At 42.0% G+C, this 10,816-nt stretch overlaps 2 protein-coding genes across 2 annotated transcripts; both read left to right on the top strand.

Moving 5' to 3' along the window:
- Nucleotides 1–3,695: 3,695 nt before the first annotated feature.
- Nucleotides 3,696–5,271, top strand: LOC138906306 (uncharacterized). The gene is made up of 3 exons (XM_070194840.1): nt 3,696–4,250; nt 4,313–4,680; nt 4,863–5,271. Exons 1-3 carry the CDS (start codon nt 3,696–3,698, stop codon nt 5,269–5,271), a joined length of 1,332 nt encoding a protein of 443 aa, XP_070050941.1.
- Nucleotides 5,272–5,955: 684 nt separating this feature from the next.
- On the top strand, nt 5,956–7,432 carry LOC138906305 (uncharacterized). The gene is made up of 4 exons (XM_070194839.1): nt 5,956–6,107; nt 6,294–6,770; nt 6,918–7,244; nt 7,417–7,432. The coding sequence occupies exons 1-4, from the start codon at nt 5,956–5,958 to the stop codon at nt 7,430–7,432; spliced, it is 972 nt and encodes a 323-aa protein (XP_070050940.1).
- The last annotated feature ends 3,384 nt before the right edge of the window (nt 7,433–10,816 follow it).

Genomic DNA, 10,816 nt, shown 5'->3' with positions numbered 1-10,816 from the left:
AGGTTTGCTCACCAACTGAAGCAGAGATACGATAAAGAAGTCACAACTTTAAGGAAGAAGCTGATCATCCTTGAAAATGAAATGGTTCAGCAAACGAAGGACTTCAAAGCAGAAAGAGAGCATTTCTACATATTGATTTGCCAATTAGAAGAAGATATACGACAGTTGCAGGACCAAAATAACATGACCACGCAGGTTTTGGAGGCCCGTGCACAACAAATCGGACAATTGCTTCAAGAAAAGGGTATCATCACGATGAGAATCAAAGAAATAGTTGATTATGCTGTAATGAAGTGCCATGAATGTGAGGATATAACTAGATCCATGTTCTTTGCTTCCGTGATGACATTTGTCCTCCAGGTGATGGCTGACCTGGAGCACCTTCAAGAAGAAATTGCACGCAGGTCCGCATCGAGACCGACTGATATCCTGCGGGCCCCCGGAGTAGCATTCGAGGCTCTTATGTATTCATGATTTTCGGTTTTCAGTCTGTACTTTATTTCTTTCGAGTCTATATGTTTTTTTTAGCCATCAGTATTTCCGAGTCTTTGTAATAGAAAAATCCAAAAAGATGTCTTTTATTAATATCGAAAAACCCAAAAAGTTTCTTTTATTTCATTTCGCATTTATATCCCTGAACTACGTAATGATCTAATTCATGCGGTGTTATGATATGTAGACAGTCCCCATAGGATTCGATCATAGTCATGAAACTAATTGAGTGAAGAAAAAAAAGAAAGAAAAGAGTGGCAAAAACAAAAAAAGAAAAAGAGAGTGCAAAAATAAAGAGCGGCAGAAACAAAATAAGAAAAATCAAGAGCAATTAAAGGGAGGCAAAAGTAAGAGAAAAGAGGTGCGGAATGAAAAAAGGGTTAGTTAAGGCCGGGATGAAACATGCAACCGTTCAAACACGTGGTAGAAGCGTTTAACTGTTTAGGTGCATTGCATCCCAACGTGCGATTTCCTATATGTGAAGCGTCTCAAAACTAACAAGTTTGTTGGATGTACATTGGACCAGGTTCTGTTTAGGTGGTTAGTTTGTTGGCATTCTGGCAAGTCATCCATATAACACCAGGTCAAAACGCAAGACAACCATGACTAGCAAAGAATCAGATACAGGTGTTGTTGATTCGCCGAGGGAGATTGTAGAATCGGAGTCTGAATTAAAAGAGGAGGTCCATAGGTTGAAACATCAAATGGCGGAAATGTATCAGGCCTAGATCAGGGGATACCCTCCACCTTCATTCCTTACTAACTATACAGAAAACCATGCTTCCATTCCACCACTGTCACAAGCCCAGGTTCCCATTACCGATGATCTTTCCCCTCAACATGCACCAGGTTTTACCCCTTACCACAACTACCATGGCACCTCGTCCCAAATTTTCCATGCTCCACCAGCCAAAATAACCTCAAACCCTACTTTGACATCGGCTCATATTTTTGTAGCTCATCCACAAGCTACCCTCCACTGTTCCTCTAGTGAACCCGCGTTCCAAGCTCCAGATGCTCACTATTATGCTCCAGAACCAACCTTCAAGGTCCTGGATCCTTATCCCTACACCCGTCACTTTGAGCCACCTGTTGAAGCCGAGAAACCGTCTAAGAACGTGGAGCAAGATGAGATATTCAGGAAAGTGAAGAGTTTAGAGCAATCTTTGAAGAACATGCAAGGGATAGGAAGCCAAGTAAGTGTGGCTTACAAGGATTTATGCTTATTCCCTGATGTCCAACTGCCCGTTGGGTTCAAGATGCCCAAGTTTGGCCTGTACGATGGACATGGAGATCCCGTGGCCCATTTGAGAGGCTTTTGCAGCAAGATGAGAGGCGCCAGTGGGAAAGACAAATTATTAATGGCGTATTTCAGTCAGATTTTGAGTGGGGCGGCTCTGGAATGGTACACCCACCAAGACGCTTGCAGGTGGTACACATGGGACGACTTGGCTCAGGCCTTTGCTTGGTACTTTCAGTACAACATAGATATTGTCCCGGATCGCCTATCTTTGACCAAGGTAGAGAAGAAGCCTAATGAAAGCTTTAGGTAATATGGTTTCATATGGAGAGAGCAAGCTGCATAGGTCAATCCTCCAATGGAAGAAAATGAGATGGTCGAGTACTTTCTTCAAGCCCTAGAGCCTACTTACTTTGGCCATTTGATCTCAGCCATAGGTAAGTCCTTCAATAATGTGGTAAAGATAGGAGGAATGGTGAAAGAGGGACTCAAATCAAGCCAGATCATGAGCTACTCCGCCATAAAAGCAACCACACGGGCAATTTAAAGTGGCACCGGAAGTTTGTTAGGCAAAAAGAAGGAAGATGATGTCACTATGATTGTCTCTAGATCATGGCGTGGCCCAAGGGGTTCGCCTCACCAGTACACCCAACATTAACCCCAACCTCAAGCCTACACCCAAGCTCCATATAATCCATCCCAACATTATTTCCCATCACAAGACCCTCAATATTCAGTCAGACCACCCCAATACCATGTTCATCATGCACAGTCATATGCTCAACCCCCTCCTTACCCGTAATGGCATGCTCCAACTCCACAAAATCCTTAGCTACCCCCATAACCATACCGAAACCCTACTGGTCCAAGCTTTCGACCAAGGCCAGATTATAGAAAAGAGAGGCAGCAGTGGAAAGAAACCTTTACCCCTCTTGGAGAGTCCTATACCAGTTTGTTTCAAAGGTTGAGGCAGTTGGACGTCTTGAGGTCGATTGAGTCAAAGATGCCAAATCCACCTCCAAGGAACCTTGATTACTCCCTCAGATGCGCATATTGTTCTGATGCCCTAGAGCACGACACAGAAAAGTGTTGGCATTTGAAGAGGGCAATCCAAGAGCTTATTGATACAAATCAAATTATGGTCCAGAGCTCAGAGGCACCAAACATCAACCAAAATCCATTGACGGCCCATGCAAAGACACATATGATTGAGATAGTTCATAAGGATGGGGAGCCTAAGAATTCGTCCAAGTCTGTTATGATGATCCGTGCTAGAGAAACTAATTCAATTAAGGCTCCAGATTATGCAAAAGCAATTCCCTTGATAGTTGAAGGGGTGACGGAGAAGCTAAGTACGCTCAACGTGAAACCACTTGTATTGGTTGTAAAAGGGCCTCCAGATGATATTAGAGCGAGCCAGGAAAAGCCAAAAGTGGTCGTGCCAGGGATCAGCAAGTCTGTCATAGCCGTGGAAGGGGCTCGTATTACCTCTGTTGTTATTAAGACAGTGACCCAATTGCCAATGGTCGACACAAAGGTTGTCCCGTGGAATTACAAACAAGTGAGAGTGACATATAAAGGGAAAAAAGTAGAGGAAGAAGTCTATGAAATTGGAGGACTGACTCGTTATGGGAGATGTTTTACCCCAGAGGAACTGAGGAAGGACAAGCCATTCAAGGATGGTCAAATCCCAGTAAAGAAGCCGGTCACCGAAGAAGAGGCTGAAGAGTTCCTGAAAAAGATGAAAGTGCAAGACTATTCTATTGTGGAGCAGTTAAGGAAAACACCAGCTCAGATCTTTCTTTTGTCTTTGCTGATACATTCAGATGAACACCACAGAGCCCTGATGAAGATTTTGAATGAGGCCCACGTTCCTAATAAGATCACGGTGAACCACTTGGAATAGATTGCTAACAAGATCTTCGAAGCAAACAGGATCACCTTTTCAGATGATGAACTTCCTATGGAGGGTACTGAACAAGCCCGAGCTCTTTATCTCACGGTGAAGTGCGAGGCTTCTGTTGTCTCAAGGGTACTGATTGATAACGGTTCTAGTACAAATATTTGCCCTCTGTCCACTTTGCAAAAGTTGAATATTGGCACTGAAAGGATCCACATGAACAATGTATGTGTTCGAGGCTCTGATGGAGGAGCAAAATATTTTGTCGGTGATATAATGCTTGAATTGTCAATAGGGCCAGTTGAGTTCACTATGGAGTTCCAAGTGCTAGATATGGTTGTCTCCTACAACTTGTTGTTGGGAAGGCCCTGGATACATGCTGTCAAGGCAGTCCCATCTTCTTTGCATCAAATGGTAAAGTTCGAATGGGACAGGCAGGAAATAGTTGTGCACGGTGATGAGAACTTATGTGCTTACAATGACACGACTGTTCCATTTATTAAAGCTGAAGATGATAAAGGGCCTTGGGTCTATCAAACTTTCGAAACAGTATCTGTCGAGAAGATTCCTGAGGGAGAATACATTCCAGGTCCGAAGCTACCCTCCACGTCCGTCATGGTAGCAATGAAATGTTGAAGAATGGTTTTGTGCCGGGCAAAGGTCTGGGTTCATCTTTACAGGGTATTGTGCATCCGGTGTATCCACATGAAAGTTTCGGTACCTTTGGTTTGGGATTCACACTCACAGGGAAGGACGTGAAAAGGGCTAAAAATTTGAAACGGAAGGTATGGTCACTCCCTAAGCCTATTCCACACATCTCCAAGTTTTTTGTCAAGCCATGGGCCGCAAAGCGTCCAATATCATCAGTCCCGAAACCTGTGGTCAACTTTGATGAAAAGCTGATCACGAGGTTCCAGAGTTTGTTTGATGAGGTTAATATGGTAGAAACTAGGGAAGGTTCCAGTAACGCAGATGTGCAGCTCGTCGGGCCAAATGTGAAGCTTAGCAATTGGAAAGCTACTCATCTCCCCACCCGGAAGGAGTTTTGGTAGTTTGCTTTGTTTTCCTTTCTGTCATATGGGTTATTCCACGGTTGTAATCCAGATTTTTTTTCTTTTTTTTCCTCTTGTTTTGATGTACAAACCCTTCTATCCTTTTATTTTCAATGACATACAATTTCCCGTTTTACTTTATTCCTGATAGCGTTTCATTTTTTTTTCTTCTGTACAGTTCTTTTTATGTTGGTTTCAATGACATGACATGCATGAGGAATTTTCAGCCAAATCTTAAAAGCCAATCTAATTCTGAAATAATAATCCAAGAAGTAGAGTATGATGATGAAACAAAATATGATGAAGAAGCAGCATTTGAGAAAATCAGTAGAGATCTAAAACGCTTCGAAGGAAAACCCAAGCCTAATTTGAATGAAACTGAAGCAATCAATTTAGAAGATCAAGATAATGTCAGGGAAACCAAGATAAGTGTGCATCTGGAACCGCAAATCAAGGAAGAAATAATCAAAGCACTATTTGAATACAAAGATATCTTTGCATGGTCGTATGATGATATGCCGAGTTTGAGCACTGATTTGGTAGTTCATAAATTGCCAACTGATCCTGCATTCCCTCCTGTCAAGTAAAAATTAAGAAAGTTCAAGACTGACATAAGTGTGAAGATTAAAGAAGAAATCACAAAGCAACTTGGAAAAAATGTCATTCGGGTCACTCAATATCCCACTTGGTTAGCTAATGTGGCGACAGTACCAAAGAAGGATGGTAAGACCAGGGTATGTGTTGATTATCGTGATCTCAACAAGGCAAGTCCAAAGGATAACTTTCCATTACCAAACATCCACATTCTGATTGATAATTGTGCCAAGCATGAGATTGGGTCTTTTGTGGATTACTACGTAAGATATCACTAGATGCTGATGGATGAGGAAGATGCAGAAAAGACATCGTTCATCACGCCATGGGGGACATATTGCTACTGGGTAATGCCATTTGGATTGAAGAATGCTGGGGCAACTTACATGAGGGCAATGACTACCATATTTCATGACATGATACACAGGGAGATTGATATTTATGTAGATGACGTGATCATAAAGTCAAAGAAGCAGACCGACCATGTCGGGTATTTGAGGAAGTTCTTCCAAAGGCTCCGCATATACAACCTCAAGCTCAATCCGGCAAAATGTGCATTTGGTGTCCCGTCTGGGAAACTATTGGGATTCATAGTCAGATGACGCGGTATTGAATTGGATCCATCAAAGATCAAATCCATTCAAGAATTACCACCACCAAAGAATAAAACCGAGGTGATGAGCCTACTCAGGAGGTTAAACTACATTAGCAGTTTTATTGCTCAACTCATGACAACTTCTGAGCCCATCTTTAAGTTGCTGAAGAAGAATGATGCGGTTAAGTGGTCTGATGAGTGTCAAGAAGCATTTGATAAGATCAAGAGTTACTTGTAAAACCCACCTGTGTTGGTCCCGCCGGAGCCGGTGAGACCTTTAATTCTCTATTTGACGGTCCTGGATAATTCTTTTGGTTGTGTGTTGGGTCAACACGACATCACGAGCAAGAAAGAGCAACCCATTTATTATCTCAGCAAGAAGTTCACTCCTTATGAGGTTAAGTATACTCTTTTTGAAAGGACATGTTGCGCCCTGACTTGGGTGGCACAAAAGTTGAAGAATTATCTCTCATCCTACACTACTTACCTCATTTCTCGCATGGATCCTCTAAAGTATATCTTTCAGAAGCCTATGCCCACAGGAAGATTGGCAAAGTGGCAGATTTTACTCATAGAGTTTGACATCGTCTATGTGACTCGGACCGCGATGAAAGACCAATCCTTGGCCAATCACTTAGCTGAGAATCTAGTGGATGAAGAATATGAGCCACTGAAGACTTATTTTCCTGATGAAGAAGTGATGTATGTTGACAAGGTTGATCATAATGAAAAGTCGGGTTGGAAACTCTTTTTTGATGGAGCTGCTAACATGAAAGGTGTCGAAATAGGCGATGTACACATTTCTGAAATAGGGCGTCACTACCCTGTGACGGCCCAGCTTCAATTTTATTGCACCAACAACATGGACGAGTACGAAGCATGCATTCTGGGTTTGAGGTTAGCTATAGATATGGGAGTCCAGGAAATACTAGTTCTGGGAGATTCTGATTTGTTTGTTCACCAGATTCGGCGAGAATGGGAGACTCGGGATTTGAAGCTCATACTGTATCGATAGTGTCTGCATGATCTTTGTCAACGATTCAGGTTAGTAGAATTCAAACATATTCCTATGATTCATAATGAGATTGCTGATGCCTTGGCTACTCTGGCGTCAATGTTACACCATCTGGATAAGACTTATGTCGACCCTTTGCATATCCAGGTCCGTGATCAGCATGCCTATTGCAATGTGGTTGAAGAGGAACTTGATGGTGAGCCTTGGTTCCATGATGTCAAGGAATACATCAAGTCGGGGGTATATCCGGTACATGCCACGGGTGATGAAAAGAGAACCATTCGACGTCTGGCTAGTGGATATTTCTTGAGCGGGGAAATTTTGTACAGGAGGACTCTAGATCTGGGATTGCTAAGGTGCATAGATGCTAAACAAGCTTCGACTATCATGGCTGAAGTACATTCCGGAGTTTGCGGGCCGCATATGAGTGGGTATGTCTTAGCAAAGAAGATTCTTCGAGCATGTTACTATTGGCTCACCATGGAACGAGATTGCATCAGCTTTGTTTGCAAATGTCATCAATGCCAGGTACATGGTGATTTGATTCATTCCCCGCCATCTGAGTTGCACACAATGTCTGCACCTTGGCCCTTTGTTGCTTGGGGCATGGATGTCATTGGACAAATTGAGCTGGCAGCGTCAAACTGGCATAGGTTTATTCTGGTGGCCATTGATTACTTTACCAAGTGGGTCGAAGCTGTAACTTTCAAGTCTGTGACCAAGAAGGCGGTGGTAGATTTTATTCATTCAAATATCATTTGCCGGTTTGGAATTCCCAAGGTAATCATTACAGACAATGCTGCTAACCTCAACAGTCATTTGATGAAAGAGGTATGCCAACAGTTCAAGATTATGCATCGAAACTCCACTCCGTATCGTCCTAAGGAAAACGGAGCTGTTGAGGCTGCTAACAAGAACGTAAAGAAGATACTTCGTAAGATGGTGCAAGGTTCCAGGCAATGGCATGAAAAGTTACCTTTTGCTTTACTGGGTTATCGCACTACTACTCGCACTTCAGTAGGTGCAACTCCTTATTTGCTGGTATATGGAACTGAGGCAGTTATACCTGCGGAAGTTGAGATTCCATCCTTTCGGATCGTTGCTGAAGCTGAAATTGATGATGATGAGTAGGTCAAAACCCGGCTAGAGCAGTTGAGTTTGATTGATGAAAAAAGATTGGCAGCAGTATGTCATGGTCAATTGTATCAGAAAAAAATGGCAAGAGCATATAACAAGAAGGTGCGTCCCCGAAAATTTGAAGTGGGCCAGCTGGTATTGAAACGCATCCTTCCACATCAGGCTGAAGCTAAAGGCAAGTTCGCCCCAAACTGGCAGGGGCCGTTCATTATGACAAAGGTGTTGCCCAATAGTGCTTTGTATTTAACAGACATAGAAGGTAAATGTGCGGATATGGCTATCAATTCTGATGTAGTCAAAAGATATTATGTATGATTTCTTTGCTTATCTTCAATTGCATTTTGTACTTGGCATGTTCAAAGTTGGAATGACGAAGACATTTTATTCTGCTACCCAAAACACCTTTACTCTTTGTTACCCCTTTTGAGCCTTATTTATTTTCTTTCATATCCCTCTTTTGGAATCAGAAGTAGAGTTAGAAAATATAAAAGCGAAGAAAGGGGGAAAAAGAATATAGAAAAAAGAGAAAGAAAAACAAAAGAAAAAAGAAGGAAAAAAAGAAAAGAAAAGAAAAAAAGATTAAAAAAAGCAACAAAAACAAAACAACTCTTAAGATTGAACTACATTTGACCTGATTCCTTTTAAGGATACGTAGGCAGCCTTACTCTGAGGTTCGGTCCCATCAAAATAAAAATCTAAAATTTTCCATATTCAAAGAAACTGGGGCAGAAGTTTTAATCTTGCAAAAAGATCTGATTTCAAAAGTTGTAATTTTGAACCCTTTCATCTTAAATTATTTTGAGCCTTCGTGCCACCCTTTCTTTCTATTCCTGTCCAAAAACCTACACTACAGTCCAAAGAAAGACCTTCTGATCAATCTTTGAGGATGCCAAGTCAAGTGAGATAGAGGTATGATTTACATCATGGGTAGCATCTTATTCATGGGCATAAGGAAAAATGAATAAATGAGAGAGTCTTATTGGTGAAAACCCTCACGGGCACCGTAAGGCTATGGTGAGTCGAGAGAAAATTCAAAATGAGAGAGTCTTATTAGTGAAAACCCTTACAGGCACTGTAAGGCGACGGTGAGTTAAGATATGAGCAAATGAGAGAGGTTTGCTGGTGCAAACCCTTCGGGGAACTACAAGCCGAATGAGGTTCATGACTTTACAGAGAAATTGAATTATGAAAATCCCGGTTTTGAAGTATGAAAACATGGCATGAATTGAAATGTGATTAGTTGGATGGATTAGGCTTATCAATCTGAAATGCATGTCATGATCATTGGAGCCGACTGCTTTATTCAGATAAGTCTCTTTTCCATTCTTTTTCAAATAGTCATCTCTGTTCAAAATTTTCCTCTTTATTCCTAACTCTCGAAGTCACTTCGCTTCGTTTCTTTTGGGTCTATTTTTCTAAGTCTCTATCAAGTTAGTCTTTGTTAAGCAAGCGAAAAAGGACTTCAAATCCCATTACCAGCTTTTTAATTGTACCAAGCGAAATTCGGCCAAGCACATCACAAGTGACATGAGTCAGATTAGCAATGTGGTGGTAATTGAAGTTCAGATGGTCAAGTGATTCGTGAATTTTGAGGAAAGGTAGAGGTTCAACAATTGTCTGAATAAAAATGCCATACAACAAGTTGAGTGTAAGGGATTCGGGTTCAGAGGTTTTTTATGGTCGAGGTTCGATCAGAAGGTCAAATAATTCTTTGTTAGCCCGAAGCAACTAATCAGAATGAAGAATGGTAGTGGCAGAAGCAGACACCTTCAGCAAGGATGCCACAAACTAACCACCATATTTTCAAAACTGACAAGATTTTCTTTGATTGAAACAGGGGCAAGAAATTTTGTTTACTCTGTAGGAATCCTCCATGAGGAAAGCATGTTCCAGATATGTTCAGTTTTAAGTTTTCAGGACCCCCCTGGATAATGGGATCTAGTTTTAAATTTTCAAGACCCTCCTGGATAATGGGATTCAACTAACACTCATGAATGTTCCTGGTATAAATTGGAGTAGAAAATTTTCTTTGTTTTGTCTATGTTGTTATGATCGCAGGCGCCCACCTGGAGAACGAGGGAATTCGTTTCAAGTTTTAAGTCAGTGGCAGGCGCCCACCTGGAGAATGAGGGAATTCATTTCAAGTTTTAAGTCAGTGACAGGTGCCCACCTGGAGAACGAGGGAATTCGTTTCAAGTTTTAAGTCAGTGGCAGGCCCCCACCCGGAGAACGAGGGAATTCATTTCGAGTTTTAAATCAGTGGCAGGCGCCCACCCGGAGAACGAGGGAATTCATTTCAAGTTTTAAGTCAGTGGCAGGCGCCCACCTGGAGAACGAGGGAATTCATTTCAAGTTTTAAGTCAGTGACAGGCGCCCACCTGGAGAACGAGGGAATTCATTTCAAGTTTTAAGTCAGTGGCAGGCGCCCACCTGAAGAACAAGGGAATTTATTTCAAGTTCATGTTAGTGACAAACGCCCACCTCGAGAACGAGGGAATTCATTTCAATTTTTAAGTCAGTGGAAGGCGCCCACCTAGAGAACGAGGGAATTCATTTCAAGTTTTAAGTCAGTGGCAGGCCCCCACCTGGAGAACGAGGGAATTTATTTCAAGTTCATATTAGTGGCAGGCGCCTATCTGGAGAATGATAGAATTCATTTCAAGTTTTAAGTCAGTGGCAAGCGCCCACCTAAAGAATGAGTGAATTTATTTCAAGTTCATGTTAGTGGCAGGCGCCCACCTGGAGAACGAGGGAATTCATTTCAAGTTTTAAGTCACTGGCAGGCACCCAC

The sequence above is a fragment of the Nicotiana tomentosiformis genome, chromosome 2, assembly GCF_000390325.3.
Source record: "Nicotiana tomentosiformis chromosome 2, ASM39032v3, whole genome shotgun sequence".
NCBI lineage: Eukaryota > Viridiplantae > Streptophyta > Magnoliopsida > Solanales > Solanaceae > Nicotiana > Nicotiana tomentosiformis.
The sequence above is the reverse complement of the archived record's forward strand: the minus strand, read 5'-3'. Positions and strand labels throughout refer to the sequence as shown.

Excerpts from the sequence above, each read along its gene's own strand:
- LOC138906305 (XM_070194839.1), top strand. The coding sequence starts at position 5,956 with ATGAGCCTACTCAGGAGGTTAAACTACATTAGCAGTTTTATTGCTCAA. Across the intron at positions 6,108-6,293 it reads GATAAGATCAAGAGTTACTT|GACATGTTGCGCCCTGACTT; the intron begins GTAAAACCCACC and ends TCTTTTTGAAAG. Across the intron at positions 6,771-6,917 it reads GCATGCATTCTGGGTTTGAG|GTTAGTAGAATTCAAACATA; the intron begins GTTAGCTATAGA and ends TCAACGATTCAG.
- LOC138906306 (XM_070194840.1), top strand. The coding sequence starts at position 3,696 with ATGGAGGGTACTGAACAAGCCCGAGCTCTTTATCTCACGGTGAAGTGC. Across the intron at positions 4,251-4,312 it reads TACCCTCCACGTCCGTCATG|GGTATTGTGCATCCGGTGTA; the intron begins GTAGCAATGAAA and ends TCATCTTTACAG. Across the intron at positions 4,681-4,862 it reads CCCACCCGGAAGGAGTTTTG|TTCTTTTTATGTTGGTTTCA; the intron begins GTAGTTTGCTTT and ends TCTTCTGTACAG.